The sequence below is a fragment of the Denticeps clupeoides genome, chromosome 7, assembly GCF_900700375.1.
Source record: "Denticeps clupeoides chromosome 7, fDenClu1.1, whole genome shotgun sequence".
In the NCBI taxonomy this organism is placed as follows: Eukaryota; Metazoa; Chordata; class Actinopteri; order Clupeiformes; family Denticipitidae; genus Denticeps; species Denticeps clupeoides.
This window is the reverse complement of record NC_041713.1, coordinates 21,906,537-21,924,904: the sequence shown is the minus strand read 5'-3', so window position 1 is coordinate 21,924,904 and position 18,368 is coordinate 21,906,537. Positions and strand designations below refer to the sequence as shown.

General features: G+C 44.1%; 1 protein-coding gene across 3 annotated transcripts; it reads left to right on the top strand.

The window, feature by feature from the left end:
* Nucleotides 1–19: 19 nt before the first annotated feature.
* Nucleotides 20–16,266, top strand: ezh1 (enhancer of zeste 1 polycomb repressive complex 2 subunit). Of its 3 annotated transcripts, none has more exons than XM_028985045.1 (19): nt 20–682; nt 889–1,014; nt 1,619–1,741; nt 1,971–2,088; nt 2,199–2,405; nt 3,472–3,574; nt 3,682–3,845; nt 4,451–4,542; nt 4,794–4,953; nt 5,326–5,507; nt 6,731–6,822; nt 6,903–6,931; nt 7,012–7,137; nt 8,696–8,874; nt 9,425–9,520; nt 10,240–10,321; nt 10,408–10,488; nt 13,401–13,485; nt 13,564–16,266. In XM_028985045.1, exons 1-19 carry the CDS (start codon nt 575–577, stop codon nt 13,622–13,624), a joined length of 2,214 nt encoding a protein of 737 aa, XP_028840878.1. In that variant the 5' UTR covers nt 20–574; the 3' UTR covers nt 13,625–16,266. The 3 variants fall into 3 exon arrangements, 2 of the variants coding, with proteins under 2 accessions (XP_028840878.1, XP_028840877.1); XM_028985044.1 differs by having other exon boundaries at nt 2,196–2,405; XR_003750240.1 differs by lacking the exons at nt 13,401–13,485; nt 13,564–16,266 and having other exon boundaries at nt 2,196–2,405; nt 9,447–9,520; nt 10,408–10,462.
* Nucleotides 16,267–18,368: the final 2,102 nt, after the last annotated feature.

Genomic DNA, 18,368 nt, shown 5'->3' with positions numbered 1-18,368 from the left:
CGCGCGCTCGTAATGAAGACGTCACCCTACGCTCCGCCGCGCCAGCTAAGCGCGTAGCTCCCACGTCCCACCGCGGCGTGCTCGCGGGCGACACGGGAACATTCTCGGCGCTCCGCCCGTGAGCAGCTCCGGGACTCGCCGTCGCTCGGCCGCGGCGGCCGCCGATCGCGGGTAGGTTTTATAACTGCGACACGCGTGCGCGCCCCACGGTGGGCGCGTTGGTGGGCGACTTCTCGTGACGTGGGAGTTTATTCGGTGGAGCCACGCGGCTGGCGTGACGTTCGTCGCGTTCCGCGGGGATCTGCGCCGCGCCCGAGCGGAGCGGAAAGTAGCTACGCACTTCTGCCCGCCCGCGGCCACGCCCACTTCCACGCGCGTGCCCGCGCGCGCGCCCTCGCCTTCTCCGCCCGCGTCTCGCGTGGGACGCTCTGCGTGGGACGGGCCTGGGCGAAGGGCACCGTCCGCAGGGCCTTTAACAGCCGCCCGCCTGCCGCTGGTCTCCCGACAGCAGGGGGCGGCCGGGCGCGGGAGTGCGGGTGGGGTGAGTGGGGGTGCCAGCACCCCGGCCTGGACCATGGAGGATGCTGCCGTCCCCGGCCTGCTGGAGTGGAGGAGGAGGGTCAAGTCCGAGTACATGAGGCTGCGGCAGCTGAAGCGCTTCCGCAAGGCGGAGGAGGTCAAGGTAGGATGAAGCCAGCCTGCAGGTTCCACGTTTCGTCCTTGTTTACCTCCGATGTCTGTAGTCTAGGATGCCGCGTTGGACCAGATGTGGGTTCTTGGACGCGGCGTGTCTGCACAGAAGTGTTTTGTGGTGTAGTGTTTTTTGAGTCTGCGTGTCTGGTGCCAGGAGATGTGACACTGGGCCGTTTTGTTAACTTCTCGCTCCAGGCCTTGTTCCTGTCGAACCGGCGTAAGATTGAAGGCAGGATCTGTCTGCTGAACGAAGAATGGTCCAAACGGAGGATCCAGTCCATCCCTCTGTCCACAGCAGGTGGGACCCTGCCCAACAAGAAGGTAACTGGGCTGTCGGAGCTGGGGGAGACCTTATAGGAGATATACTGACGTTTCCAAAAGGGGTGCAGAGGCAGGAGGAATAATGACCATCATGGTGATACAAATATTGGTCATTTTGGAAGCTGGTTTGTTGATGTCACAAATTTTTGGGCAAGAGAACCACTTTTTATCTGAGTTCAAAACCTGAGCCGTTAATCATAGAATGTCCTCATTTTCATTAAACAAGGACATTATGTGTCTTAAGAGACTCTGCTATCAACTTTTTTTTTTTACAAAGTTGGGATAGACAAAGCCCCACGTCTCTAGATATCAACAGTTGTTCTGAAATCGGATTACGTTTTTATTTTTATGCTCACACCGTAATTATATTCCACTTGATTCTGATTGGCTGAGAGGATAAATAAGCAGCATTGTTCAGCAGCTACTGGTGACACGATGTTAACAATCTTAAAGGTTAGAATGAGATTTAAAAGTGTTGGCGTGGGGCCTCTGGGAGCCTCTCGGCCAATCAGCTCGGAACAAATTGTTTTATTAATCATGCTATGAATACATTTTTTTTAAAGAAATCTAATTCACACAATGTGTTGGTTATTTCCAATCACAGCTGTGCATGGTGGAGTTCGGTTTCCCATCTTTCCAGAACCAGGCCGTTGCTATGCGACCGTTGACAACAGTTGCCGGGATACCTTTTATGTATTCTTGGTCACCACTGCAGCAAAATTTCATGGTACTGGTGGGAGGTTGCACACACGCAAACACACACACACACACACACACACACACACACACTTGATGATCCTGCTCAGTGTGTGGAACTTCATACATGGCTTGCCTTCTCTTAGACTCAGACTCTGTTTTTGTCTCTTCTCCCTCACACACATGCACACACACACATTCACACATGCACACACACTCACTCACACACAAAGACAGCGTGAGTGTTTGTGTTCTCTCAGGTGGAGGACGAGACCTTCCTGCACAACATTCCCTACATGGGAGACGAGGTGCTGGAGCAGGACGAGGCCTTCCTGGAGGAGCTCATTGATAACTATGATGGAGTACATGGTGACCGAGGTGGGTCTCCACTTGCATGGCTGACCGCCTACACCGCTACTACTCGAGCGACATTCTTCGCAACGTCGTACGGCCGCGTTCAGCTCATCTGAAGTTGTCTTTTTCAGAAGGAGGCTTCATCAACGACGAGATCTTTAAAGAGCTGGTGGAGGCTCTGAGCCAGTACTCAGACCAGGAGGAGGAGGAGGGGGAGGTGGCAAAGAAACAGGAGGAGAAAAAGGAGATGGACCAGGAGCAGCAGAGTAGTTTGGGGGAGGGGCTAAATGAACAAAGGGAGGAGCCAATGCTGATCAGCCAGGAACAGACATTGGTTGAAGGTAAGAGAGTGTAACATGTTTCTTGTTGGTTTTTGTATTTTTTTTTTATACTAAGAAGATTCAACAGAGTTTGAGAAGGACCATTATTTCTAAGTGAAGAAGAATCACAAATCACAACTTCAGAAGAGAATGTTACCATAACTCACTTCATATTTTGAAAAGAACAGTAAAGAAATGAACTCTATAACTTTTCTTCATTTCCATTAGTTATTTTTTCTGCTATAGTTACACACTCTGTCTGACAAACACACACTCTACCTCATATGTTCAGAACATTGTATTACATTTCTATTACAGCAGTACATTTGTACATTTCTTTTTCTGCACCTTACTTACTAATTCCCCTGGCCTTAGCGTGGTCTGTCTTCCACTTTATGCTGCCCTTTTTGTCGATGTCACACACGTGCACTTTAAGTCCCTATGCAACCTTGTTTAAAAATTCCAGGTTCCAATATTTACTGTCTAACGCGTATGTAGCTGAAATGACAACTTGAACTTGAACAGGATTAAGTTTTGAACTCAAGATTTCATAACCATAATCTAGTTCCAGAAGAATGATCCACTAATACCCAGACTGAACAGTGGTGGCCTAGCAGGTAAGGAATCGGACCTGATGGGTCACTTTGACTTTGGACGAGGCTGCAGGCTGAACTGATGGAGAAAGGATGTTGTGTAAAGGGGTGTGGCCTTTAGTAGGTTTGATGAGAAGTTGAAGCTGCTGGTGCTGAGACAGGCAAGGTGCGAGAGGAGAGTATGCTTTTGCCACTCAGTATGGATGGACTGGTCCACAGCAAGAGAGAGAGAGAGAGAGAGAGAGATATCAGATGTTATATATTCCAGATATATAACAAGTTTGTGGAAATGGATTGTTCCTCTTGTGCAATTTCTGTAGGGTGGTGGCAAAGATGTCATTCCCCCGATGCTTGGGCCGATCTTGGTCTGATCCTGTTGCTTTGTTGTCTTCTCAAATCCATTGACATCTGAGGGTGTTTCACACACCTCAAGCACTGTGCAGCATTCCGTAATAATTCCTCGCATTCGGCATTCACCCGGTCTGTGTCCGCAGGGAAAGATCTACAGAACACTAAGAAGATTCCCCATGATAAGATTTTCACTGCGATTGCCTCGATGTTCCCTTACAAAGGCACCATGGAGGAGCTGAAAGAGAAGTAAAATATGACATATTCATATGAACCTTGTGGAGTGTGTGTTGGTGGTCAGAAGGCTGCCATATGAAAGAGATTTGTGTCTCAGTAATCCTGACTCATCCTTGCAGGTATAAAGACCTCCTGGAGTCCTCAGGCCCGGTGAAGCTGCCCCCCCTCTGCACCCCCAATATGGATGGCCCCTTTGCCAAATCGGTTCAGCGGGAGCAGAGTCTGCACTCCTTCCACACACTCTTCTGTCGGCGCTGCTTTAAGTACGACTGTTTCCTCCACCGTAAGTGCCTCTACCCTTTCTGTTACCCTTTCAATCCCTCCGGCCACACCCAGCCCAGGGTCCACTGTGCCAGCAAGCAAGCGGGTAGAGAGCTAGTTTCATCGATCAGGTGTGATGGGAGCTCAGAACAAAAAGTTTGTTTTCATTTACATTTACATTTTTTACATTTTACGGCATTTACCAGACGCCCTTATCCAGAGCGACTTACAATCAGTAGTTACAGGGACAGTCCCCCCCTGGAGACACTCAGGGTTAAGTGTCAGGGACACAATGGTAGTAAGTGGGATTTGAACCTGGGTCTTCTGGTTCATAGGCGAGTGTGTTACCCACTAGGCTACTACCACCCTATCACCCATTGTTCTGGGGCTCCACAATGCTGGTTGGAAACCAAGAAAAACCAAGAGCTGAAGCAGGGAGGTGGTTTTACCATGTTGGGATGGAAATGAGATCCTCCACAGCAACAGCATGACTGAGGATCCAGATTCCAGTCAGTGTCTTCATGTTAATGTCATGAGCAGAATCCTTCATGGGGAACATGGGCCCTTAAAACTGACGAAAAGAAGGTTAAGACTGGTATCTGTGGTGTGTGTGCTTTGTGTGTTCAGCTTTCCATGCATCGCCAAATGTGTACAAGAGGAAGAGTAAGGAAATTCGCATGGAAACAGAACCATGTGGAATGCAGTGCTTTCTGCTTCAGGTACAGAAACCGTCAACACTTACAGTTCAGATCATTCATAATCCAATTCATACTCCACTTACTCGATATTTATTGAACACCTGCACACAGGTACTGACTTATTGATTATAATGGTACAACCTGGCTTGGCTGAGAAAAATCCTTAGATATCATCTTTTTATGATGGCAATTCATCAGCACAACAATCGCCATATGAAATAAAAAATGTAAGGTTTTCTACCTGGTCACTGTTTTATTTGTGTGTGTTTCAGAAAGGGGCGAAAGAGTTTGTTGATCAGAACATGTTGAAATCTCAGAGATCTCGACGCCGGCGGCGACAGCCCCGCCCCTCCTCTTCAAGCGACCCCACCCCCTCTGGATCTGCTGAGGAGAGCAAGGATGGTGACAGTGAGCATGAGACCAGCTCTTCAGGTGCGGACACCTGTACTCTGCGTTTACATGCTGTGACTCCATGTACAGGAAGTTGTATAAAACTGTAGAGATCAGATTCGTTTCATTGCTGGAATGAAACTCCCTTTTTACCACCCAAAACAGCACTGATCTGCCACTAAGCCTATGAAGGTATGACGTGGTATCTGGCACCAAGCCGTCAGTAGCAGATGCCTGATTTGATTGAGATCTGGAGAATCTGGAGGCCAAGCCACCACATCATACTCGTCGTTGTGTTCCTCAAAACATTTTGCAGTCCCCCTTCAGTGTACACTGGTACCCCCCTGATCCTTGCTGATCGTGTGTGTGTGTGTGTGTGTGTGTGTGTGTGTCTGATCATGTTCATGCTTACAGAAGGTAACTCTCGCTGTCAGTCCCCCACTAAACTGCGGGTGGGGGACGAGGCTGGACATGATGCCCAGACAGGGGTGCAGTGGAGTGGGGCAGAGGAGTCACTCTTCAGGGTCCTGCATGGGACCTATTACAACAACTTCTGCTCAATTGCCAGACTTATTGGCACCAAGACCTGCAAAGAGGTACACATGGAACTGAATTTTGAAAAATAGGCTGATTTGGTAAACTGATTCTGAATTTCCTGACATTTTCCTGGACTGCTGTTTAGTTTGAAATAAATAAATGCTGTGTGCTCCGTCTAGGAGTCAGGATTAGTGACAAAAGAGAAAGAACAAACTGTCCCAGGACTACTCATCAACACACATACACGAGAACAGACATCAGAAGCAACAGATCAGTGCTCTTTTTAGCTTTAGTGCAAACAATGTACAGTGAACAGATAAAAAGCAACAACAAAACTACCCGTGTTGGCACTGATCAGTTGGCCAACCGCATCCATAGGTAGAGCCACAACTCCGCCATCCGAGAGGGGCAGGTGACTGCACTGTGACAGTCCTAAACAGAATAGACACAACACCACCCAGAGTGTGTATGGAACATCACAGGACTGAAAAACTGGAGGACTTACAACATACAGGGTAAGGACAGGGGGCAGTGGTGGCCTAGCGGTTAAGGAAGCGGCCCTGTAATCAGAAGGTTGCCGGTTCGAGTCCCGATCAGCCATGGTGCCACTGAGGTGCCACTGAGCACAGCACCGTCCCCACACACTGCTCCCCGGGCGCCTGTCATGGCTGCCCACTGCTCACTCAGGGTGATGGGTTAAATGTAGAGGAAAAATTTCCCTGTGTGCACCGTGTGCTGTGCTGCTGTGTATCACATGTGACAATCACTTCACTTAAAAAAAAAGGAGTTTAGCAAAGAGAGACACACAGAAATCACGGTTCCAGACACAGACTGTCTAGACTCAAACAGTAGTGGCTCGGCTATAGACGATGATGAGGAGGTGTGAAGAAATCAGTAGCTCTGAGAGGCTGGTTGGATGCAGCCGGCAGAGGAGGGTGTCATAAGCTGCATCTGCTCCACTTAAAAAAAAATAGAAATGAGTTTTGCTTTGGACAATAAAGTGCTGGTTTTCCATTTAAACATGAGTGGTCTTATTTGTCACAGCCATTGTAGAGGAAGGGCCTGGAGAGGCCTGTGTGGCACATCAGTATCACCAATGAAAGTTCATTTGATTTGCCAACATAAATTATGACACGTTTGTGACAGGTGCTTCTTTTGGACCCTGCATCATTTCTATCATCAGTAAATGAGCAGCTATACGCGACTGTTTAGGGAGTCAGGGAGCCATATTTCTGTCTGTATCTGATTTAAGCGTGCAAGCTCTTGTGTTTGTGTTCCCCAGGTCTACGAGTTTGCAGCAAAAGAGGTGCTGATCCACCGTGTGACAGTAGAGGATGGAGGAATCTCTCCCCAGAAGAAAAAGCGGAAGCACAGGCAAGACGGACGGCTGTCGGTGTGTAAGGGCGATTTGACGTTCCCGCTGCCAGGGGTTAAATCATCTCTTTTTTTTTCAGGTTATGGGCAAAGATTCAGCTTAAGAAAGGTCAGTGCTGCTTATCATGCTTTTTGATGTATAAAAAAAATGTCATGTGACTGAGCTCTTCTGTTTCACTCCTTTCCAAGATAATTCATCCAATCAAGTGTATAATTACCAGCCATGTGACCACCCAGAGCATCCATGTGACAGCTCCTGTCCCTGTGTGATTACCCAGAACTTCTGTGAGAAGTTCTGCCAGTGTGACCCAGAGTGTAAGTGCTAAAAAAACAATGTTCACACAAAATCCAACACACAGAACCAAGAAACGTCACGGCCGCTGTTCCACCATCGGGCCCACAGGGAGAGTGCTGCCGGCCAGGGGGTATAAACATTTGCCCCCCAAATTGCCCAATACTTGCTCATTGTAGATTTCATCTCTTTGCTGCTAAACATTCTCTTTCAAACATTTGCTCGGTATCTCACTATGGGAAAGAAATGTGCAACTCCCATACTGCATGCTTTTTGAAGCACCTCCGTCCAGACAAACGCAGAGCCAAACGAAAAATTCTACTTTCTACCTTCTAAATTCTACCTGACGTCAGGCCGGTAAAACCTAATAAATGTGCTCAGTGTAGCCCAGCTAGCAGCAGCACAAATATCACATATGTAATGGGTGGTAGTAGCCTAGTGGGTAACACACTCGCCTATGAACCAGAAGACCCAGGTTCAAATCCCACTTACTATCATTGTGTCCCTGAGCAAGACACTTAAGTAGCCATGGCGCTGGTGAAATGGGCCACATCACCAGCGCCTGAGACAGGAGGTCCCTGCACAGCGGAACCTGCCAGGGCTCGACCAACAGAAGCTGAAAAATGTCCGACCAACCACGGGGCTGACCGGCCAGCCAGCTAATAGCCATTAGCAGAGTCAGATAAGGCTCAGAGGTCAGCAGCTGTGTTGTTTGTCCTGATAAGAACGTGACAGCCGTGCAAACGTGGGGAAGAAAATGCCTGAAAAATAACCAGTATCTCAAGATAGTTTATATGGGCTTCTCGAAGCCATGATGGCCAGACCCTGTTGACTGCCCTGCCTTCCTTACTCACCACCCCAGCCCGTGAGAGAGCTGTCCATAGTCACCGTCTTCCTCATGGACATGACACCCAGTGGCACTTCGGACAAAACAGTAGTGATCGAGTGATTTGAAAATACTGTGAACCAATTGCCAGGATGTATTGACTGCTTGTGAGTGATTATTTTGCATCTAAACTGCTTTAGGCGTGTATTAAGAAGCCTGCCAGTGAGAATGAAAAGCCGTAGGGGGGTTGGAGAGCCCCAGCTCCTCCATGCTGCTAATGTCCAAAACAGAGTAGCCCTTATAAGGCTTATCCCAGAACCGTTTCACCTCGGTCACACACAGGTTCCTCAGGTAGCGACTGTCTGTATGGGGGTGGACGAGAAAGAAGTCTCTTTCAGTTGAAAAGTGGACTGGCACATTAAAATCATTAGTGCCTGTGAACGATGCAAACACAACTATCAGGTGGTGTTTGAATATAGTAGAGACAGGAAGAAAAAACTATAAAGGAGCCAGTGGGATTTTGGTTTGCTTTACCAATTTGATTCTCTTTGAAGTATTTTGAAATTTCATTTCAACCCAGCCTTGAAAAACTGACGTTACCCGATCATATGGTTTAAAAAACATGACCACCTGTTCAGCTAAAGCCATCTTTTGTCCTCTTTATGACTCCCATGGGTTTTTACAATCTCTTAAGCACCTCACAGATAATGCATTGCAATACATACCTCACTCGTGACTTCTTTTTGAATCAATAGGTCAGAACCGCTTCCCAGGATGCCGCTGCAAGACCCAGTGCAACACCAAGCAGTGCCCATGTTACTTGGCTGTGCGAGAATGTGACCCTGACCTCTGCATGACCTGCGGTGCTGCTGACCACTGGGACAGCAAGCAAGTGTCCTGCAAGAACTGCAGCATCCAGAGAGGCCTGAAGAAGGTATACTTCAGCATATTTATCATACAGATTTATTCTCACTGTAATGTTTTATCTCTGTTGGAATGATGTAATCTAGTATAAGTAATATGTAAATTGAATCGAATCTATAAGAATTTGTCAGAATGATTTTTTTATACCTGAGCACATTTCTGTAAATATTTGATTAAATCTTTACGTGGTGCCTCAATTTTGTTGTAAGATATCAGGGCCCTGGTCCAGGGGGGAGGTGACAGGGACTGGGGCTGGTTTAACGCCGTCACTTGGGGTGTAGCAGGGAGACGAGCGTGAGCGGATGTGCTCGGAAGAACAATTCAGTTCAGGGGTTCTTCATCATTGGCGCATTACTTTTTTGTTCCACTGGGATTTTTATTAAAGTGTTTTATTTGATTATTTTATTATTATTTATTTGGAAATTTTCATTATTGGTTATACTAATCAATAAAACAATATCAGTCTAGTAAAACCTGGATCTTAATAAACACTGACTCAGGATGAGCTCACTGCAAGCAGTGCCTGTGTCATATTTAATCTCTGGTGCTGACCCTGGCAGCACCTTCTCCTTGCTCCCTCAGATGTGGCTGGGTGGGGAACCTTTATTAAAGAACCTGTTCAGAAGAATGAATTCATCTCTGAATACTGTGGAGAGGTAAGTCTAGATGGATACACTGCATTAGACCAATGTGGGGAAAAAAGACTGTTCATATTACAGTGAATATTCAGTCTGAATGTTTTCCTCTTCACATTTAAATTTTGGCAAAATTGCTCCCTCTCTGGAGTTTGGTTCCTTTCTCTTTCTCTCTCAACCGGCATGGTTGAAGCATGCGAAGCATTGCAGTGGCTCAGTGATTGGATGCAAAAATGAGCACGAATGTATTTTTTTAGTTCCGTCACCAGTGGGTTAAAAAAAGTTTGTTCGGGAAAACGCAGACACGACTTCCTGTCTGCGGCAAACATTGTGATTGGTGAATGGTGTTGATGACGTCATTTCCGTTAATGTAATCTCTGATGTCCACCTTCTCTGTTGAGTTGGGTTCTGTTGCTGGGCGTTTCACATACTGTATACATACTGTATGTAAAAAATTACAAACAAGTGTGCAGAGTAAAGCTGAATATGGAGTTGAATACTTTTTAGTGGTTGTGGGACTGTGAGGGCAGCTGTTACAGCAACTCACCAAACATTTTCACAATAATTGTTGCCTTGGGTTCACTTCAACATCAACACAGAACCTAACCTTTGTTCTCATGCAGATGGGAACACAGCACTGTGGCACCAGAAAAGAGTAACATGGTTCCATTTTACCATGCATTACATACTTTCTCAGACACATACTCTGTGTGTGTGTGTGTGTGTGTGTGTGTGTGCAGCTGATCTCACAAGATGAAGCAGACCGAAGAGGCAGAATCTATGATAAATACATGTCCAGTTTCCTCTTCAACCTGAACAATGGTAAGCCTGTGATCACCATACATTTCAATTATTTTGCTGCATCCACCTCCTGGGCATTGACCCCATGTCCTGTGCTTTTTTTTTAGACTTCGTTGTGGATGCCACACGGAAAGGAAATAAAATTCGTTTTGCCAACCACTCTGTAAATCCCAACTGTTATGCCAAAGGTGAGATGCACATGTTTTTGGGCTGATTTAATTTTAGTCTTAGTCTAGTCTTTGCATAAAGCTGTTATTTTAGTATTTATTAGTCTTAGTCATGTCCGGACTCATTTAAGTCTAATCAAGGTTCAGTCTGATCATTTTAGTTTTATTTGAGTCAAAATAATTCATGACTATTATTCTCTTTCAAGCAATGGTCAGAAATGGTTTATCTCACAGGTCACATGTTTTATTAGATTAAGATAAATATAATCCATCATGACCCATAAACCTCATATGGCATGATTGAATTGGGCTTCAGCAGATAGCGCAAGGGGTGTGTCCCATTGTGAGATGTCTCACTCATCTCCCTCAGGGTACCAGGGTTGCAACCACAACCTTTCGTATTCTTATTGTTGTTAAACACCTCTGGGAACTCCTTCAAGACTGTTGGAAAAGCATTTCAGGAGACGACCTCTTGAAGCTCATCCAGAGAATGCCAAGAGTGTGCAAAGTAATCAGAGCAAAGAAACTAGAATATAAAACATGTATTCAGTTATTTCACTTTTTTTGTTATGTACATAACTACACGTGTTCATTCATAGTTTTGATGCCTTCAGTGAGAATCTACTAATGTAAATGGTCATCAAAATATAGAAAAGATAAGATAAGATAAGAAGAACTTTATTTATCCCGAGGGAAATTCTTTTGTCAACAACATGCTCAATGCAGTAGGAGAAACAAGAGGAATAAATTATATTTACAAAAAATAGTACAATAGAGCAAATATCAAAAATAGCTTAAGGCTCAATAACAATAATGATGTTACTATATCCAGTCAAATGCCCGAGATAGTGCTAATTGACATAATGATTATGCCATGGGTAAAGTGAGAGGGGGTAGCAACGGCAGCGTGTGCAGGGGGGTAAAAACAAAAAAATCACCTACACAGCAAGGACGAGTTATACAATCTGATAGCTCCAGGTAGGAAGGATTTCCTGTAGTGGCTATGAGTCTTTTGCTTCTTGTGAGCCATTATGGAGGCATGCATGGGGTGAGAGGGATTGTCCATGATACCGAGAAGCACATTGAATGAGAAGGTGTGTCCAAACTTTTGACCTGTACTGTATCTATATCCAACCACAAGCATTCTGAAGTTAAAAAAATACATGAATGGCAATTGAGGAAGTAACGTTTTCTGTGCTATTGTGGGAAAACAGAAATACTGCCTAATAATAACATAACTAAAAGAAGAAAACGTATTGATTTCATCAACCAAAATAGAGACAGTATAGTTTTTATTTAGCAAAACACATTTAGTCCACAATAATCAATTATAATTATATAGTTGTTGTCATGTGATCAGTATTGCGTCTCGTCTGGTTTTCAGCACGTTATAAATGTTCTATTCTATGGATATTTAGTCAAAAATTTTGCTGACGAAAACAACAGTACTCGTCATGAAATGCAACTTTAAATAATCAATCAGTTTGAAGTAGCCTTATGTAGTTGAGAAGGCCACATGAGAGCAGTATACCTCTCACCAAACCAGCAATGGCCAGAAATGGTTCATCTCACAGGTCACATGTTTTGTTAAATCAAGACAAATATAATCCATCATGAACCAAAAACCTTGCAGACAGATAGGGACAACTCATATGCTCATAAAATGAACTTGTAACTTTCTTATAGTCTGAAAGGATAAAACTGCAACAGAGTGAATAAAATGATTGTATTCATGGTTTGAGTCCTAGTGAACTGATCACTTCAGCGATGGTGACATGATAGCACGTTGTAAGTCGTTCTGGCTGGATAAGAGCGTCGGCCAAATGCCATAAATGTAAATGTAAACACACACAAGTGGAATCATAAAGTGAAGTGATTGTCATTGTGATACACTGCAGTACTGCACACAGTGCACACAGTGAAATGTGTCCTCTGCATGTAAGCCATCACCCTTGGTGAGCAGTGGGCAGCCATGACAGGCGCCCGGGGAGCAGTGTGTGGGGACGGTGCTTTGCTCAGTGGCACCTCAGCGGATCGCGATTCGAACCCACAACCTTCTGATTACAGGACCGCTTCCTTAACCGCTAGGCCACCACCGCCCCAATCACCTCCTTTCTCTTAAAAAAATGTAACTTTCTGGCACTCCAACAGCCTTCTCTATGACAGTAGCAACCCTCATACCACACACCACTGATAAGGTCCAAGTTCATATTAAACCACGGAGCAGTCCACGTCCTACCTAGCAGTGAGTTCAGACCCCCTGGCAACTGTCACGGCTGGGGACAGCTGGGCTCACAGCCCCTACTGTAAAAGGGAAGAGACATTAATGTGGACTCGACACTGACCTAATGTTGTCGTTTCAGTCCATAGTCATCACGCCCCATGTCTTTGGGTTAGTTTATGTTCGGTTCTGTTCCCTTTAGGTTTATTCCTTTCCTTTATCAGCCCAGGTTTTGGTTTATTTATATTAAGTCCCCTTCTCCCCCCAATCTCGAGGCGTGACAGCAAAATAGCATCTGTGTGACCCATTTACATTTACAGCATTTTCCAGACGCCCTTATCCAGAGCGACTTACAATCAGTAGTTACAGGGACAGCCCCCCCCCCGGAGCAACGAAGGGTTAAGTGTCTTGCTCAGGGACACAAAGTGGGGTTTGAACCTGGGTCTTCTGGTTCATAGGCGAGTGTGTTACCCACTAGGCTACTAGCACCCATTTAGTTGTTTTGTTTGTTAGCTTTAGCTTTGGGATGTGCATTTGGTGTTAGTGTGGGGTGACCAGGTCTTTAATTAGTGTTGGTAATAAGGCATGGGTGTCCCGTTCAATAGAAGAGTTCAGGATTTCATGCCATACATTATTTTAATGGCTCATATTTTACAGACTGTGTTAATTTACACCAAGATTTCTTTATATGACTGAGCTCTTTTTTTTGTAGTTGTCATGGTAAATGGTGACCATCGGATTGGAATTTTTGCCAAAAGAGCCATCCAGCAGGGGGAGGAGCTCTTCTTTGATTACAGGTGGGTGTGTCCTTGACAGGTGGGACCTGATCTCCATTCATTTCTCCCTTTCTCATGCGGCAGCTCTGTGTCTAACAGGTACAGCCAGGCCGATGCCCTGAAGTACGTGGGGATCGAGAGGGAAATCGAAGTAGTCTAGAAAAAAGGCCACCTGATCAACCTCCGCGTCACCCCATGGAAGCTGGCGGGTGGTTCTGGTGATGTCACATCCTGCATCCACAAATGTAGACATGCAATGATCTCTGACACCACAAACCATCTAACCAGATCTCCACCACCTTCATACGCCTCAGTGAAGAGCTTCTTGGCCTTTGCTCGCGCTAGCCGTGGATCCTGCAGCTCGTCCGGCTCTTGGAGCAGCTAGATGTCGCTAGAGAAATCCTTAGCTTCTTGCTCGCCTGTTATCGTTGCTCTAGGACCGTCCTGATCTCAGCCCTGATCTCAGACTTTATGATTGGCTTGTGTCTTGTCTTTTCTGCAGTGTTGTCTGTGGCATGGACGCCTGCGCTAGTTTTCAGCTGTGGTTCCAGATCCAGGCTACTTTCTCTAATCTTTATAGCAGACTGATATTAATAACTTAGTTGAATGCAAAGATCATTGTACAGTAAACCTGGGTGAACCTGTGAACATATCTGCATTTCTGAAATTCTTTCACGTAATGACATGCTTCACACAAGCATGGCTCTGAGACCAGGTACAGGCTGATGCATATTTTTTAAGTTGGTGAAATGGAGGCAGGAGGTCTGGTTCTTTTATCGATGGTTGAGATGGAGTCCATCTCAACTCCATTTGGAAAAATGATAACGAACAAGAGTCGTGCGGATTAGATTCACTTTAGTGAAGGCTTCAAAGCGCATCATGCCTGTTGATTATGTTATTTCCTGGTGACACCAACATAGTCCAGCGGATACTGAGTTGGCGGGGCATAATATTAATCGACATTGATAACTGGCTGATGAAATTTTACGTAGACAAATGTACGGTTAATCCAGGCAGGGAGCAGAAATATTAAATATTTTATGGGATCGACTGAAATAATGTTGCGATGTGATGCTAAGGCACTTAAACGGTGTGCTGGGCAACATTTCCAGGTGTGTAAAAATTCATATTTTGGGGTGTAAAATTATACAATTCCCTTGCGAGACGTGATCTTGGACACTGTTCGATTCGATTTGAGAAAGAGTATGGAAAATGGTGTGGTAGAAGCGAAAACGCTAGATACTCTAGTATTTTTATTCACTTGCTGTAATCTTCTGATGCTAAGAGATATTTACCAACATTTCAGAGCACTTATAATGTTGTAGCCATAATTAACACTTGATGAGAAATTATGGGGAAGTTAATGAAACTATGTTTATTTAGGGCCAAGCATTCCACTTCATCTGAAAAAAAAAAACAGTGAAGATAATGGTCTTTTCTCAGCTTCCATTTCTCCAACTCATTTCGTCATGTACATGGTTCTACTGTCCAAAAATCCAACTGAACTGTTAGAAATAACTGAATCTGACACTTGCTCCTGAATTGCTTTACCCATAAGAATCCATGTTGGCACAGGTGCATCACAGTTTGTTGTACATGGGCCTGCTGGGAAACCTTGGGACCTGCAGTAATGAGAATGTCAGCACCAACCTAAATACTATTTCTAACCAAATACACCCCTTGATGGAAAGAAAATTCCATGACGCTACTGCACTCTTGTAATGTGCGTCCTGGCACACTGCAAATATTTCTCCAGAATGGTTCAAGGAACACAATAATTTGAGGTGTTAACGTATCCTAAAAAAAAATACCCCAGATCTCAGTCCAGTTGGGATGTGGTATGTGGTGGGAAAGAAGTCTGATCCCATGGTGGCACCACCTCACAATATCCAGGACTTATAGGTTCTTCTGCTGACATCTGGGTTCCACATAGCACAGTGTAGAAACCTGTTTAACATCAGTTTTATGGCTGGTTGGTGTATACTGAGCTTCCTGGTGCAGTCACGTGACGGTGTGGGAATTGCCTTTGTAAAAATGGCTTTGTATTTAGAAGGGAGGGCAAAATTTTTTTAAATGCTTGTCTATTATTATATTACATTGAATCTTACTTTTAGTATCTCATATATTACATTTGTGTTTTAACAAAATTTAACATATGCTTGGAAAATATTGTTGTAACATATTGGGCCTGTAACCTAAAAATAACCACAAAAAATGGAATGTGACATCTCGGTCACAGTAAGGAAAATTGTAATGAGCAGTTCAGTTGATTGAGCTAAATCCACCCTTAATTTTGCTTTTATATAGAAATGGTTCTTTTATGGATGAAATAAAACCAAAAAGAATGTTATGAATATATTCCTGAATGGTACTGAAAAGCTTTTGAATATGAAATGAATTACTGTAAGCTGCGGTACTAACTCACCTGGATTTGTTTTGACTGCCCACCACAATAAGGCTGAAAATGATGTGTAATCCCACAGAAGAATATGTGGAACTTTTACAACATAAAATGAAAATTAACATAATTTAAAAAACTGTATGGTTTCAGATATGAATGCATGTGGCGGGAATTAATTCATATAAGCTCAGTCACAAATGTCTTCCCAGATTTGGTCAAGTTCAGGTGAGCAGGGGGAAAGGATTAAATGTTACACTGTTTTTTATGTCATAAATGCATATCTATTTTTTTGACTCTACCATCAAACATATTGGAAGTAACCACAGGCAGTACTTCATTCCATGTCAAATGAAGCTGGTCTGCTTATGTATGTAAAAAATAAATGTTACATTTGTACATGACATTGGAGTATCTGACGCATTTCTGCAGTGGTGGCTTCTATAGCCTGGAGTCGGCTAACAATAAAGATCAAGACCACATGCGAAGATGTGCTTACAAACACCACCTTCGACTTTACCCTCAATTTCCGGTGAGGAACATTGGGCACCACAACTACAGATAAGGCTGTGTCCTAGTCCTATAGCGGTTAATGAAGCGACCCCATAATCAGAAGGTTGCCGGTTCGAATCTCGAGCCGCCAAGGTGCCACTGACCGAATCTCAGCTGCTTCCCTTCAGCACTCCCGCACAAAGCTGCTCCCCGGGTGCCGGTCATGGCTGCCCACTGCTCACCAAAGGTGATGGGTTAGAAGCAGAGGACACATTTTGTTGTGTCACCGTGTGCTGTGCTGCAGTGTTTCACAATGACAATCACTTCACTTTCACATTGACACAGGTAGAGGAGGGTGACTGACACAATGTCTATAGGGTGGTACCCAGTACACAACACTCATTTTAACCATAAAGCAGTCATTTTCTCATGTAGATTGTATTTGCATTGCTTGAAAATACAGTGGTGTATTCAGATTAACATTTGAATTTGTAGTTTTAGTAAATGTACACATATATCTTTACAACTGTTAACAAATATCATAAACAACTCTCCTGCAGTATATGGCATATTGCTGACATTTATGTATCTCAATATATTGTTCTAGGTCACGCCGTGATTTCTATCCTCAGTCTCAGGCATTCAGTATCATGCATTCTGTTATTTCACATGAGACTCATTCTGCAAATGCATTCACAGAACATGTCTTGTAAAATTCACTTGGAGCTGATCGGTTCACAAAGACAGTTCTCATTGTGCTCTGTGTTCAGCCCACTGCACATCATTATCCTTATTGACCATGCAGCTATTATACATAATGTATTTACACTGCACTTGTTCTTCATTTCAATAATTATTCCAAGTAGCATATTGTAATGAGAACACTGAACAAAGAGAAATAAAGCCTCTGTTTATCGGCAGATCTGTTCACTGTATACATTTGTGGATTTAGCATCAAGCTACTGTGTGTACATAAAAAGAACGTGAAAGTCCTGTACATCCTGTAGAGCAGGATGATAAATACAGAACATCTGACCTCATCAGCACCATGTTGTTGCAGATCACCACCATTGCACATGAATTTTGTGATTTTGTTACATAATAATGTACACTTAAGCCTAATGAATTCCAGATGAATCTGGACATTAATCATAAATATTCAATGTTACCCATAGCAGTCATTTTCCAACCCAAATAGACACATTTCATAAAAGGCGACCATTCATCAGATCAGTCTAATCAATATAGGGAAAAACAACACATCACTATCCTGTCATGAGATACAGAAAAAAAACGTTTGAGTGTAAACTGGACAAATCGACTCTGAAGAGCCATTGATTCAATGACTGATGCCAACATTCACCACTATTATTTTCCATATTTATCAAAGCCCCAGCAGCTGTCAATATCACAGATATGTCCACTCTCAACACAACCCATAACATCAGTGTATATGTAGGTGATCTATTACTATACACAAAACAATTCTCCATCATCTCAGAATATTCAATCAGCTGGTGGTTATTTGTTCTTTCATGTATTTCCCAACTGACAATGACCTTTGATGCACATTCCAATGTGAATCAGATTTGTTTGAACTAATTGTTGTAGTCTCACTTTCTTTGGGGCGGTGGTTGGCCTAGCGGGTAAGCCAAGGTGCCACTAAGAAAGGTCCCCACACACTGGGTGCCTTTTATGGCTGCCCACTGTTCACAAATGGTCATGTTTAAAAGCAGAGGACACATTTTCCATAAATGGTTTTGGGGAAATTATGACAATGATTTATGGTGAAGGTGGCAGGCGTGACACTGTAAATATGTAAAGTGAATTATCTGTGTGATTTTTGTGATACAAAACTGTGCTTTCAAGACTGCTTTCGCCCATAAACGTCAGATTATAGGGGTGTTCTCCAATCAAAGAGATCTATTTAAGCAGCATAGTTGTATGAAATTAAATGAAATATTGGTTTATTGATTTCTTGCTACACCAAATTGGTTGGATTAACTTTTTAAGC

Coding starts and splice junctions, on each gene's coding strand:
- ezh1 (XM_028985044.1), top strand. CDS start 575: ATGGAGGATGCTGCCGTCCCCGGCCTGCTGGAGTGGAGGAGGAGGGTC. Junction 1,742..1,970: donor CACTGCAGCAAAATTTCATG/GTACTGGTGGGA, acceptor GTGTTCTCTCAG/GTGGAGGACGAGACCTTCCT. Junction 6,932..7,011: donor AAAGATTCAGCTTAAGAAAG/GTCAGTGCTGCT, acceptor CTCCTTTCCAAG/ATAATTCATCCAATCAAGTG.